Genomic DNA, 15066 nt, shown 5'->3' on the forward strand with positions numbered 1-15066 from the left:
TTACCACAAAATGATTTACTACAGGCTAGTGAAACCTGATACAGGGCCATCCTTTCCACATGGCATTCCAAGTTAGCAAAATGCATCTGACAATGCCCGTGACTCTGTTGCAACTCGCACAAGGAGGAAGTAGTTATCTAGTAATATACCACCGTATATATCCATAATAAGTGATAGTGTTTATGATCATTGACCTAACATATGTTTCATGAAAAATCCCCTCTTATATTCACATGTAGCTTTCTTTGGCGACGTTTGCTCAATCACGTTAATATGACAGAACACAATTGTTTTGCCCTGGACGGCTAGATATAACTGCATTTAATCCATTAGTAGTGCAACAATCTTTATGTTTGAACTACTACTACTACTACTACTACTACTACTACTACTACTACTACTACTACTTCTACTATTAATAATAAGTTGAACCCACCTTAATGTTATTGCAAGCACTTGATAAACTCTCAATTTCTATTTCATATGTCGTGTCGTGTGTATAGAGGTACTGCTATTGTACGAGTTATATTTCTACAGTTATATTATGTGGCATTGTTAGTGCTTTGTTTGTGTCTTCTTATGTTGAAGAAATGCACAGTGTTTTGTAGCTGTGCAAAGAGTGACGCGTTAATAAAATGATTTTCGTGTTTGTGTCTGTTTTTTTGTAAAATACAGGGGTGCATTTTGAGATCTTCATACGGTAATGCGTTCGTTTGATATTCGTTATACTTTTCATAAATATTATCAGAAGTGCAATGCATGTGGTCCTTTAAAAGTCGAAACCCAGGTTGGTGTTTATTCTTTGATTGTGAGTGACGATTATTTATTGTCTCGTTTATATTATGCTCCGTGACAGCTACGAGCAAACCCAAACGATTCTGACGTTTAAATTGCTTTTCAATGAATTCAAGTAAACAACGTTAGTGATTTAGAACACTGGAACACACCCAGATAACACTGACAGTCAAAGTCGCCACTCCAGTAAACATCCTCGAGGTGGTATGTTACATGATAACCACTTCCTCCTTGCGCGAGTGATATGACAATAATAAATTCTCAACACAACGCAAGGTGTACAACTAACACAATGTTGGGTGGTTTAGTCTTCATGGCGTACGTGTCAGGCATTATGGCAGATACGGCAATGGCACAATATGGAACTGAAAACAGTAAGTATGTTCTTCAATTTGTTTGTAAAGATTTTAATGCACACTCTTTGTTCAAAGTATTTACGACAAGTGGTTTTCTGTTAAGTAGGGTTTGTGGTAAGTGCATTGACAGCATGGAGAAGCGTCTGCCGGGAGAGCGAAAGGTCTGTGATTCGAGCCCCGGCCGCGTCATACCAAAAGACGGTTCAAGATGGTATTGTTGTTACCGTGCCTGCACTCGGCATTATTGGGGTAAGAATAGGACTGACCTTTTGGAGTCAGTACACTGTGTCTGAGTCGGGTGTCCATGTTCAACTGCGGCATGGTATCTTCGATTGGCTATCACTATAAAACCAGCGTAAGTCTGAACTAGTGGAGGTAGCAACACACACATGAATTACACATGTGTATGCACGCCATCTATACGTGAATAATCTTGAACGCGACTTTATACTCCTTTTCACAGAGGACATCGAACATGTGTCGAGTTATCTGTATATCAAGGCAATAATCGACCAAAGTGTCAATAAGGATCTACACGTTTTCATAACACTACTTTGCTTCAAGCGGCACATATATCAAACTTCCAGTTGGCGGACATACAGGTTATGGCATTAAATGAATTCAGCCAGTTAGATACGTTTTGTTGTTCACCGATACTATAATAACAATAACTGAACAAATGTAAAAAACACAACATTTATGTAACAATTTCATGTTTACTTTTTGGAATTTTTGAAACCATGACAGGTTCGTTCTTGCATTTTTTGTCTTAATGAATAACTATTGAGTATATCAGTGTTGATTGATAGGTTCTGGGCCTCACATGGAAATATACATTGTCAATACAAGTGAATAGCCAGCCTGGATTTTCTACCGAAACAGATTCCACTTGGCGTAAAGGGCAAATGGACCACTGGAAATCAGTGTTGACACCAGATATTCGCGAACATGAACTGAGTAATAGTGACATATTTTACTGTAAACATTATATATCCACACCAAACCAACTTTAGTAAATTGAGTAATGTAGTAACTGTTTGCTGTAAAATAAGAGAGGGGCTGTGACCTTTGGAAAATGGACAAACTGGAGGACTGGACAATGATGAGTTGCAGAAAAAAGACAAAACAACACAGGCCATCCATAAAGATGCGAGTACAATACTAGGCCCCTTTATATGTCACTTTCAAGAGGTGGACAGCTGTCTCTAAGCGTAGAAGGTTGACGTCCCGCAGGCGTGTTACGTCATTAACATCCAGAGAATCCAAGATATGGTGATGACCTACCGGCGGACGACTGCTCGGCGTATTGCTAGTTCAGTGTACATTTTGTCAGGAGGGAGTTCATTCAATTACCACAGAAGAGGTGGCAGCGAAGAAAGTATGAGGTTCCAAAGCTTCTACCGTCTCATCAAAAACCCACAGGCTACAGCGTTGCTCGTGATAATATTGCTCTGTTTGAAGTTGATCCAGAAAGGTTCTTGCATCGATTTGTTACTGTGGATGACCCATGGCTTCACCAGCCAGAACCCATTTCAACTCGAACGAAGACGTCATGTACAGCCCAAAGAAGGACTTCTACGCAACTGGGATACAATCCCTCCAGCATCGTTGGCAAAAGTGTACTCACGTGGAAGGGCATTATGTTTAAAAATAAATCATTTTAATGACTTTGGGTCAAGCCTTTCTGTGTCAGGCTTAGAAATGGGTGATGAACTACTTTTTCTGTTTAGCTGCCCTGCATTTAATGTTTTACGAAGTAATCATTTATGTTCATAACAGACTGAATAAAAAAATTAACGTATTTACACTGATTTGATGAACATAGGATATATGAAGAAGCTTGTAACATTTATCAAGAAAAAATTATATTCTGAACAATGATAGTATGTTACATTTGTCTCTTGTCACAATGTAAATCTATCACTTATATGTATATGTACATGTACGTGGGCCTCTGGCCTTATTACTGTGAGTATGAGTATGTTTAAAAATAAATTATTTTAATGCCTGTTGGTCAAGCCTTTCTGTGTGAGGCTTAGAACTCATCAGGCAACCCACGAACATGACAAGGTACTTGCCTCTCTACTAACACAAAACGACGGGACCACTTACACTGTTATTATGCTTAATAGTGTCTTAGTCCTTGCAAGCGAGGCTTAGATTGAAAAACCAGGAACATGTATACAATTATACTTTTAAACAAAGAAACTATTCATCCGATTTCAATATAGTTTTAATCAGACACGTGTTTTGTTATACGCGAGCAAATCACGAATTTTAAACTGTTTAATGAAAATAGTGCAAATGTCGCCCTAAAACAAAACATGCACACACCGATTTGTAAATAGTAAACAGGTGAAACAAGTCTGTGCACAACGCTAGTAGAAATTCAAGCAACGTTTGTGGTGGCGGCGTTCTTTGACGGACACGGCGATCCAAATCATCCCACGAATGTTCGATTGGTGAAAGGCCGGGTGAACGAGCCGGCCATGACAGAATTCTGCTTTGAGAACGTCTTGGCTACACAGACGGTGTGCGGTCGTACATTCACTTGCTGCAAAATGCCAACATATTTATAAAGGAACGGAACAACGTAAACTTGCTCAATGTCATCAAGATATCGCAGCCCATTTTTTAACGCTCCTGCACCATGGACAAGCGCTGTATTAAATACAGCTAGCTGCGGAACGCACGTTACGTTGGTGGTAAACATGAGCACGAATGACATCTCTTCTGAGCAGAAAACAGGATTCAGTAGTAAAAAAGACAGACCTGAGTTTCTCACGAACCTCATTGTCTGACGTATTTTTTTCAGGTTTTCAAGAACGCATGCTGCACGTGTAAATCGCACCGTTTGCTTTTGAATCATATTGTTAAATGACGTTTGGAGGGCGTTATGTTTTCTTTATCAACCTTATTTATCTTAAGTTGAAAATATTTTCTAATGACATCATTTTATGTACATGAATATATATATGTTTTTAATGCGAATATCAAGTATATGCACTGTCACAACAAGACTTCTACCCCCCGTCTGTGTATTCTTTTCAAATGAATGTCGGAATAGAAGTCTTAGCCGTATTGGTACATATCAGTTAGATATTTAAACATTTACGATAATGCATTCTTCGTTACAGATCGGTTACCCTAATATAGAAATTTATACGGATATGTTAACAGTATATCGCGTTTTTAAATCGATGCCGTTTGTTGCTGCAATGTGCATTTAATAACAGGACACTTTACTTTCTATTTATGTCAGATACTCTGAAGCTTACAAGTGTCCCATCAACAGCAACAGAAGGAGAGCTCTTCACTATGAGCTGTACTAGCACCAAAGACATTGGTGCACAGCCAGTTGCCTGGTTCAAGGACGGTGACATTACCTTTAGCACAACACACAACGCGTCCACTAACAACACAATCACCTTCTTACCAGAAGGTATTGGTGTATATTGCGATGCCTTCCAACACAACATAACCTTCAAGATTAACTCCACCATGTACAATGGATCTGTTTGGACGTGTGCATATGAACACTTAAGTAACAGTCTTACAATCGGTGAGTTATTTTGGGTCGTACATGTAAATGTCGTTAAGTGTGATATGGCATGTTTTTCACGTTTATGTACAACAATATTTAAAAGAGATTTCAGGAGTAAATGTGAACTGCACCACTGCCCTCGTTCCAGATAGCTACCTTCAATGACAAATATAAACTGTATATACGTTACAGGATGGGTATATGTCTTCCATGAAGAGATAAAACGATGATTCATTTAGACTTACAATTTTAACATTTTAAAACACGATGGTTTAGTGGTTGTTAGCCATTGTGTTCTGTTTTGGAACCCAGTCCTATTGGAAAATGTTGTATGATGTTCAAACCGAATAATTTGCATTACAGTTTTCAATGAATTGTTGTTTGTGTTAAAAACTTTATCGACATGTAGACTGTCGTGGTATCGAATGTTCCTGACAGGAAATAGGTAGCGTGAAGATATGAAAATGATACACCGGATAACAGTTGATAACAACATGAATACTTATGTAATTACACGGAATTATGAATTTTTTTTTATTTCAGATGTTGAAACACCTCCGGAGAAAAGTGTTGTACCAGAACCCATCACCTCTGGGTCTACTACGCTGTCAACTCGAACGATGAAACATTCAATTCGTACGTTACCTGAGAGAAATATGACCAGATAAAATAACAAATGCGACATTATAGGAAGTTTTCACGTTTTACGCGTGTATATATATACATGTCATACTCGTGAATAATAGCAAAATGTGAATATCAATTCTTTGAAAAAATATTACGAAATAGAACTGGATGATTTACTTACCCCCACACATATAAGGATTAATTATTTTGTACATCTGATGTGCCAATTGCATGTTAACGAATATAGACGTAGAAAGTGAGTGAGTGAGTGAGTGAGTGAGTGAGTGAGAGAGTGAGTGAGAGAGTGAGTATTGTTTTACGCCGCCTTTAGCAATATTCCAGCAATATCACGGCGGGGGACACCAGAAATGGGCTTCACACATTGAACTCATGTCGGGAATCGAACCCAGGTCTTCGGCGTGACGTTCGAACGCTTTAACTACTAGGCTACCCGACCCCCCCCCCACACACACACACACTCCCACCGACCCCCACACACACCCCAATATCCCCCCACGTAGAATATGAAGATTGAAAGCAAATGTCAATGTTCGTCTTTCGCTGTAGTCCTTATTAATAAAAAAACCTTAATTCAAACATTTATTTTTAGATTTAGTAATTATATTTACGCACGTCACACGCACTCGTTAAGGCGCACGATCAAGCTAATCTTGAAAACCAGTTTTGATTCCTTTGACAGAATATCCCTTAACAGACGACACGCATATCACCACGATGTCTCATACAACTCACAACCACAGTTCGGCAGTAAAACAAATTGTGGGTGAAGGTTCGACTACAAGAAAACCATTCATGGACATAACAGGAACTACTACACCCCTAGCTGGTGTAAAACATGGTACGATATAGTCACATAATTATCTTCCAAGCCAAATCTTTCTCTGCAAAAAGCTACTTTCAGGTAGCTACCAACAGTTGCTGAGAATTGAACCCTTATCTTCTAACAAACACTTCTTTAGATTATACAGGTTCGTTATTCGAAGTCTTGTTAAGAGACTTTCGGCACGAATATTTCAGAACATCGTATATTGTGCTCAATCTTTAATTTTGGTGACAGACGGCAACGTTTACGATTTTCTGTTGCTTCCCAGATATGCCAGCCTCCCAAACGGACGCCTACACCATAGCCGGCTCTGTAATCGGTGCTTTCATTGCGATCGCTGTGGTCGTTGTCGTCGTGCTGTGCGTCAGAAGAAAAACTATAGACGCAGCAAAAGGTAGGACGTTAAATAGAATAATCATACTGAGTATATGTGGCCAATAGTAGCAAGCTAATCGTGATGTTATATCACTGACATGCGCAATTGTTAATGTTAAGATTACATTATACATTCCCTGGAAGGAATGATCAGTCAATCTGTTAAAGGATTTATGTCAATGTTCTTCTCATAATCAGTAATGTATTGTGACCATGCAGTCATTTGCATCTGCAGACAAACAAAACCTAACCCAAATACCATGTGTGTCCTTTCAGTTATGGAAGACAATTTCGTATATTCGATGTCCTCTGAGGCGGTGCCGAGAGCTCCCAGTGCTCCAAACAGTGGAAATGGGATGGAGAGGGCAAGTAAGACTATGACATGCATTAAACCGTTTTAGAAGTTTGTGGCGTGGAGGCATGTTCGACTGACGATCAAAAGATAGTATACATCGAGTATACTATCCGTGAAAATCTATATATTTCATTTTGGAATGTATATTGAAGTTCAAATCATTTATTGTGCAACGCGCAAAAGACAATGCCATGGAACTTATGACTTAACTAAATACAATCGGATCATAACTGTCAATTTTCACACGCATGCACGCACGCACGCACGCACGCACGCACATGTCTGATATCAAAGCTTCTGAATGGTTCCATAGTATAATGGCATCAACGGGTAATGGCATCAACATCTTGTGTCAATTCCTCGGGCGTCCAGACAGCCCTGGACACGACGTCACATCGATGACATAAGTCTCATGGCGACATGTTGGGCATGCGGTGCCACTCCTCCAGTAACTCACGTTCCAGCGGCTGTACGTCCACCATCGAGAGGTCGGGTTAGCGTGAGGGACACGGCAGCATTGGACGTTATTGGTGTCGAGGAAGCATTGTTGGGCATGGCCTTGTCCTGTTGGAACAATAGCATTGGTGCTGTCTTCTGAGAAAGGAAAGGACAACAGGTTGTAGCATGATATGCAACTGCTACATTTTATATCGTCTTTCATAAAACACCTTGTTTTCTACAACAGTCACAAAGCATAATTTTCCTAACATTGTTCTAACTGACTCCTAACATTCAGGTGGTGCTGGTTGTATATGGGCAACGGTCTACAACCTGAATTCAGTTTTCTTTAGCCATTGTGTTAAAACCTGTTCACAATCTAACAATGTATACATTCTTGTTATCAGCAGTATATTCGGCGTGTCTGTTTTTTCGAGTCAAACATGTATATGCTAAGGAGACAAAATATTATGTTGGTTTCTACTCATTATAAAAATAGAAACAATACAATATTAAAATATGTTTAAAAAAAAGAAACTATTCACCATGGAAAATCGACCCTAATTTATCACATTGGAAAGGTTAATGTATACAGCAATCATGTGACACGAAAAGTCCAAACTACGTGCCATCAAACACATTCACCCTGTGCAGAGTTTCGTCCCCTGGGCGCGCCAGAAACCTATGATTGTGGGTTCGAATCCCGGTTCGCCGAGATTATGTTTCTAGGTTTGTCAGCACCATACCCGTGCTCGTGGCTTTCACCGACGTGGTAAACGTCCGAGAACTGCATCACTTCGGGCTTTCCTCCCACATTAAGCTGACACGCCGTGATATAACTGGAATATTGTTAAAAGCGGCGTTAAACCCAACACACTCACTCACTCACTCAGAAGACGAAATCACATGTGACAAATTGTGTCATTCTGAACCCTAATTAAACAGTTTAGTATGACGTGTGTCAATGCACGCTTGACAATGCCATCTCATCGACTCCATTTCACAGTTGACCATTCTTACGAGATAACTATTGGCGGTTTGTTGGTAGTCCTTGCATATCCTTGCACCAGAGGTGTCAGTATTGATCTCCCTGCGGGCCTTCGTGCTTTCATGCTGTCGGCACACAGGCGATTTCTTGTTGTCTGCACAAAAAATAATCAGCTGCCTCGCCCATATTGTCCCGCTCTGGAACAAGTTACGTAGAGTGCTTGCTCGAATATACCGATCCTGTACAACACTTGCAGCCCTTGGCCTGTCTGTTCGATGATGGTCATTAGTACACGTTGTTCCAGTGTTAAGATCGTTTAGAAACCAGTGATAAGTTGCTCTCGTAACATTGAAACGTTGTACAACGTCACCTACGGACGTGCCTGCTTAAAGCATTACCAACAGCCTTTTCACGTTGCTGTTGTGATAGTCATTACATTTTTGTTTCTGTGTGAAATTTCTTTCCTTGTGTTTTTCTTGTTGTCAACAGACATGCCTTTGATTAATTTCAAAATGATCTAAGCATAATGTGTTGGATGTTTGCCACATGTTTTCATTGTTTTCACGTTAAAATCCCACATAGAGATGCATCAAACAGACTTGATTTGTACGTGCAGTGTGTTTTGTTGTATTTTCGATAAAAGTTTCAACACATGAAACACCAGACAAAACACATCAATGGAAATGCCAGATATGGAACTTGTATACTTTCTTGTTTGTTGTGTATATATTGTCAGTAGGTATTTAACTTAGAAAATGTTCTTCACCTGAATCTTAAAGTATGTTTTCAGAAACAATTGATCTGCATCTCAAAGTTACCATTTAGACCTTAATTATTGAATGGCATTTGAAAGACAATGCTAAACACAGAATAAATAATGTCCCTTTTAAGAAAACTGCACTTCACCTAATTAACACCATGTTACAAACCAATTTGCAACCTTCAGATCACTAGTACTATAACAAATCGATATTTTGGACCCATTTAAATGTCGAAACAATCGTTATCACAATCATTGATCTGTAAACATGAATATTTTATAACATATTGGTTCAAATTTCAGTTATGGTGGATAATTTAGTGTATGAAGGTCCCCCTCGGTTTGCACTGGATGCTACTAAGACTGAAGTCACAGGTAATTGTTTGCATTGTTTGACTGTTTTGTTGATGTGATATGATGTGCAATACCTGGCCATACCTGAAATATCGTGTCCATGGTGAAATATCATTAATACATGTACCTACATGTATCACAGAGGTATAAATAATAAGTAATCAAAGCTTAAATAGTTGAAGTCTGGCAGTAAGTTCAAGTTGTTCAAGATTAATTGTTATACCTCTTTTAAGAATCTTGCAAATCCATTGGTAATTCGTATCACTTGACGAAACAATACATTTCAATGTAGACCCCGAATTCACCCCGTAATAAATATTGACTGTTCTCCAAGAAAACAGGATGGTAAACTAAGTGGCTGTAATGAAACAGAGAACGGCTTAAAGACTTCACAAACTTTAATGTGAATTTCGGTATAATAACGTCAATGATTCCTCTTGACGAGGTAAATATGATAAAAACAAAGACCCTCGGACTCGACCCCTTCAGAACACCTCGTCCTTGTTTTCGCATATTGACCTCGTCAAAAGTAATTATTTGTATGCTATTGTTATTGGTTGATATTTTGAGCAATATCCCCTGCGATATGGTACGACGATACGTAATTAATATAAGCTGCATGACCACTGGCCGAGCCAATGTTGTCTCCTCTCACAAAATAATGTATTAGATGGAAACTGGATGTTAACATTTCCAATACAAAACCTGCCCTAAATGCTTCAAAGAAATTGATATGCGCATTTAAGCCTACCGTCTTTTGAAGAATCCAAGACATATTAATTTACCTCTTGATTGCCTCATCTCGGCTTTTCATTCTATGGTACTACTGTCGTAAGGTTCGGGGATATGCCGATATATCTACAAATTATTCAAGTGTTCTTTGGGAATTTCTTAAATTTGACATAACAGGACGACAGATAATTTCTCTGAGGATGAAAAGTGTCGACTTTTCTGCATGTCACACACACGATTATTATGTTTTTTATTGACGTTGTAACACGTCTCAACCTATGTGAAATATAAATAGAGCTTATCACGCGAGTAAGATGGGGGTGGCAATTATTATAAACATCCTGCACTAAATAAACATTTGTATTTAGCGAACCTTGGCGAGCTGAATACATAGTGTTTATTCTAATACAGGATGTTTACCATCACAAAACACGCAAGCGTGATAACCTTTTTATCATATAATGTCATTTTTTAATTCTGTGCTTGACAATCGCTTCCCTCTCTCAAAAACATTACCGAAACATTGCGATTTTTCCTTGAATGCGCGCATTAATATTTATTACGTCACAAGGTAAGTGATGTGTCAGTCGGACAGTGACAGTAGCCAATATAGTTCCAACTGAAATCTGTTTCTTATACAGTGGCAAAGCAACCTATACGCAACACAACAATTGTTTTCACTTGCCTATCGCGGCAATCCATCGGTCTGTCCGCTAGAGTAACTGCCCTTTGTCAAAGGGAAGCTACTCTAACCCTAGTCTATAAGACGCCACGGCCACGTTCAGACATTGTTGACAGTCGGCCTGTCCTGTCATAACGTTAAGAAGTGCAGTCAGATGTGCACACAGCGACAACACGAATGAAGTTAACAATTCAAACATATTTCGGCCAAATCCAACTATTTTAATTTGTAGAAAAGGTTTCAAGCCTCAGAGGTCTACAAACACAGATATGGCTACTGATCCAGCTTGGCTAGGCCTAGTGCCCTCGCAATATTGTTTCGAAATCTCCGAAGTTGCCAATACTTATAAAATGCCTTAGCTACGCCATAGTTAGACACTGATTTTCAGTATATTAGACTGTTCTTTTGATAATGATAGCAATTACCCCTGTAGTTTAGCCAGATTCCCGATGGTTAATTCTGACTTGATCGCCGAATGACAAGGGCTACGCCATGTTTGTTTATAAACACTGAAAGTAGTCCCTACTTGACCTTTGATATTTGCACCTTTTTCCGTATATGACCCCAACTGATATCGTTTTTATCCGTTGGCTTTATCCTGCCGAGAAACCTACCCATTATATGATAATCATAATTATTACTATTGAAAATAAGTATTATAGTGATATCCTCATTAACAAAGTTGATGTTGCAGAGAAAGACACAAATGCATACACGGGCTTGTCGTGCTATGAAGATGTGGACAATGTATACTACTCAGCAGCAACGTCAGAACGTTTGTAACACTACTACTTACTGACAACGTCAACGCCAGAACCTCGGTAACACTACTATCCACACTGACAACGTCAACGCCAGAACGTCGGTAACACTACTATCCACATCGACATGGTCTACGCTAGAACTTCGGTCACACTACTATCCACACTCACAACGTCAACGCCAGAACCTCGGTAACACTACTATCCACACTGAAAACGTCAGCGCCAGAACCTCGGTAACACTACTGTCCACATTGACAACGTCAACGCCAGAACCTCGGTAACACTACTATCCACACCGACAACGTCAACGCCAGAATTTCGGTAACACTACTATCCACACCGACAACGTCAACGCCAGAACTTCGGTCACACTACTATCCACACCGACAACGTCAACGCCAGAACTTCGGTAACACTACTATCCACATCGATATGGTCAACGCCAGAACGTCGGTCACACTACTATCCACACTGACAACGTCTACGCCAGAACCTCGGTAACACTACTATCCACACCGACAACGTCAACGCCAGAACGTCGGTCACACTACTATCCACACTGACAACGTCAACGCCAGAACGTCGGTCACACTACTATCCACACTGACAACGTCAACGCCAGAACTTCGGTCACACTACTATCCACATCGACATGGTCAACGCCAGAACTTCGGTCACACTACTATCCACACTGACAACGTCTACGCCAGAACCTCGGTAACACTTCTATCCACACCGACAACGTCAACGCCAGAACTTCGGTCACACGACTATCCACACTGACACCGTCTACGCCAGAACGTCGGTCACACTACTATCCACACTGACAACGTCAACGCCAGAACCTCGGTAACACTACTACACACACTGACAACGTCTACGCCAGAACGTCGGTCACACTACTATCCACACCAACAACGTCAACGCCAGAACTTCGGTCACACTACTATCCACATCGACAACGTCAACGCCAGAACTTCGGTCTCACTACTATCCACACCGACAACGTCTACGCCAGAACGTCGGTAACACAATCAGACACACTGACAACGTCAACGCCAGAACGTTTGTAACACTACTACACACACTGACAAAGTGAACACCAGAACGTCGATAAAACTACTATCCACACCGACAACGTCAACGCCAGAACCTCGGTAACACTACTACACACACTGACAACGTCTACGCCAGAACGTCGGTCACACTACTATCCACACCAACAACGTCAACGCCAGAACGTCGGTCACACTACTATCCACACTGACAACGTCAACGCCAGAACTTCGGTCACACTAATATCCACACCGACAACTGACAACGGGCCAACGACTACGTCAATCACAATGGGTGTAGTTGATATAACGTCTGGCGTCATTGTTACCTTATGATTGATGTGGGATTTCCATTTGAGAAGATTATAGTCACGATTAGTCATCCGACGAAGTTATCAAACAAGTTATTGTTGTGCTACAACTCTTGTAATTGTAATCGTAAAACATATCCTTTTATCATTTTGTGCACGGAATAGTTCTGTATCCATAAGTCTGAGGTCGATATGAATAAAAAAATAATAACCGACTTAACATATTTTGTTTTCATTGCTTGTTGGGCGAAATATATGTGATGAAATAGAATATTTGTCACACTGGCCATGCACTGGGCATGTATGAATTTGGACATGCTTGTATCACACTGGACATAAGTGTGTGGTCGATATGAAACAAATATACTGAACAACAAAAGTTCCTGTGACATTGAATAAGATTTAATGCAAAATTATGTTTTTTTTACCAAAACTGAAACAATTTCGGTTTGCAACAGATAAAAGACTCCTGTAAGTGTTCACATGGTTCAATTTGCCATACTGATTTTATAAAATGCGTGATTTCATTAAAAACATGAACATGCCAAAATGTCAATTTACAAATCATTAGCGTGTGTGTCCACTTCTGGTTGTGATGCAAGCAACACATCTTCGTCTCATGGAATGGACCAGGCGTCGCACAAAGTCCTGTGAGATATCTCTCCATATCTGCTGGAGCATGTTTCGAAGTTCCTGGAGTGTCTGTTGAACACGTGGTTGACGTCGAAGGCGCCGATCCATCTCAACCCACATGTGCTCGATTGGTGAGAGATCAGGGGAGCGAGCCGACCAGGGGATGACATTCACGTTGTTTTGTTGTCCATTGAGATTTCCCTCTACCACTATTAAACGGGTCCTCTGTCTTGCTGTAATCCCATCCCATACCATAGCGCTGCCGCCCCCGAACCGATCTTCTTCCATGACACAATGATTAAAGTAACGTTAACCTCGATGTCGGTACACTCAAATCCGTTCATCGCTATGGCTGTGTTGAAAACGAGACTCGTCAGTGAATAGAACTTGTCCCCACTGCATGGCCGTCCAGCGTAGACGCTGTCTGCACCACTGTAGACGTGCTTGACGGTGGTTTCCTCTCAAAATCGGATGTCTGGCGGGTTTTCTGGCGACAATCCCTGCACATCTTAGGCGACGACGTACGGTTTGTGAAGATATTCGTCGAAGGCCAGGGATGCTTCTTGCAGTCACTGTTGCTGGCTGGAATCGATTTGTAGGAGTGTTGCTCGAATCCAGTTGTCTTGTCGATTATTGGTTACGCATGGCTTGCCCTTCCGAGGATGGTCTCTGACTGCATTCGTCTGTTGCCAACGTTGCCATAAACATCAAATGGTGTTTCTGTTGACGTTAAATTGTCTTGCAACATCACGTTGACTCGATTCTGCTTCAAACATACCAATGGCTCTCGGACGCTCATTTTCGGACAGGCGTGGCATTTCGTAATGTTGAATAATTGCGTAATTTTGTTGTTTTTCTGAGTGGTTGTTGTCAGCACGATAAACAATACGTTTACACAGCCACACATGTATCTTGGACACAAACAAGATAAGCTTTGCGTTCACGAAGCGACACAGGTTTGTGGGGCACTATCAAGATGAACACTACGTTTACGCTCCCACACAGGTATGTGGGGCACTATCAAGATGAACACTACGTTTACGCTCCCACACAGGTATGTCGGGCACTATCAAGATGAACACTACGTTTACGCTCCCACACAGGTCTGTGGGGCACTATCAAGAGGAATACTACGTCCACGCTACCACACAGGTATCTGGGGCACTATCAAGATGAACACTACGTCCACGCTACCACACAGGTATGTGGGGCACTATCAAGGTGAACACTACGTTTACGCTACCACACAGGTATGTGGGGCACTATCAAGATGAACACTACGTTTACGCTCCCACACAGGTCTGTGGGGCACTATCAAGAGGAATACTACGTCCACGCTACCACACAGGTATCTGGGGCACTATCAAGATGAATACTACGTCCACGCTACCACACAGGCCTGTGGGGCACTATCAAGATGAATACTACGTCCACGCTTCCACACAGGTCTGTG

The 15066-nt window shown here is 40.8% G+C and overlaps 1 protein-coding gene across 1 annotated transcript; it reads left to right on the forward strand.

Annotated features, from left to right (window-relative positions):
• Positions 1-995: 995 nt before the first annotated feature.
• On the forward strand, positions 996-13195 carry LOC124114786. The gene is made up of 8 exons (XM_046475539.2): positions 996-1169; positions 4414-4713; positions 5239-5331; positions 6023-6181; positions 6435-6560; positions 6818-6910; positions 9386-9457; positions 11545-13195. Exons 1-8 carry the CDS (start codon positions 1040-1042, stop codon positions 11631-11633), a joined length of 1062 nt encoding a protein of 353 aa, XP_046331495.1. The 5' UTR covers positions 996-1039; the 3' UTR covers positions 11634-13195.
• The last annotated feature ends 1871 nt before the right edge of the window (positions 13196-15066 follow it).

The sequence above is a fragment of the Haliotis rufescens genome, unplaced genomic scaffold, assembly GCF_023055435.1.
Source record: "Haliotis rufescens isolate VD_foot unplaced genomic scaffold, xgHalRufe1.0.p SCAF_18, whole genome shotgun sequence".
NCBI classification, from domain to species: Eukaryota; Metazoa; Mollusca; class Gastropoda; order Lepetellida; family Haliotidae; genus Haliotis; species Haliotis rufescens.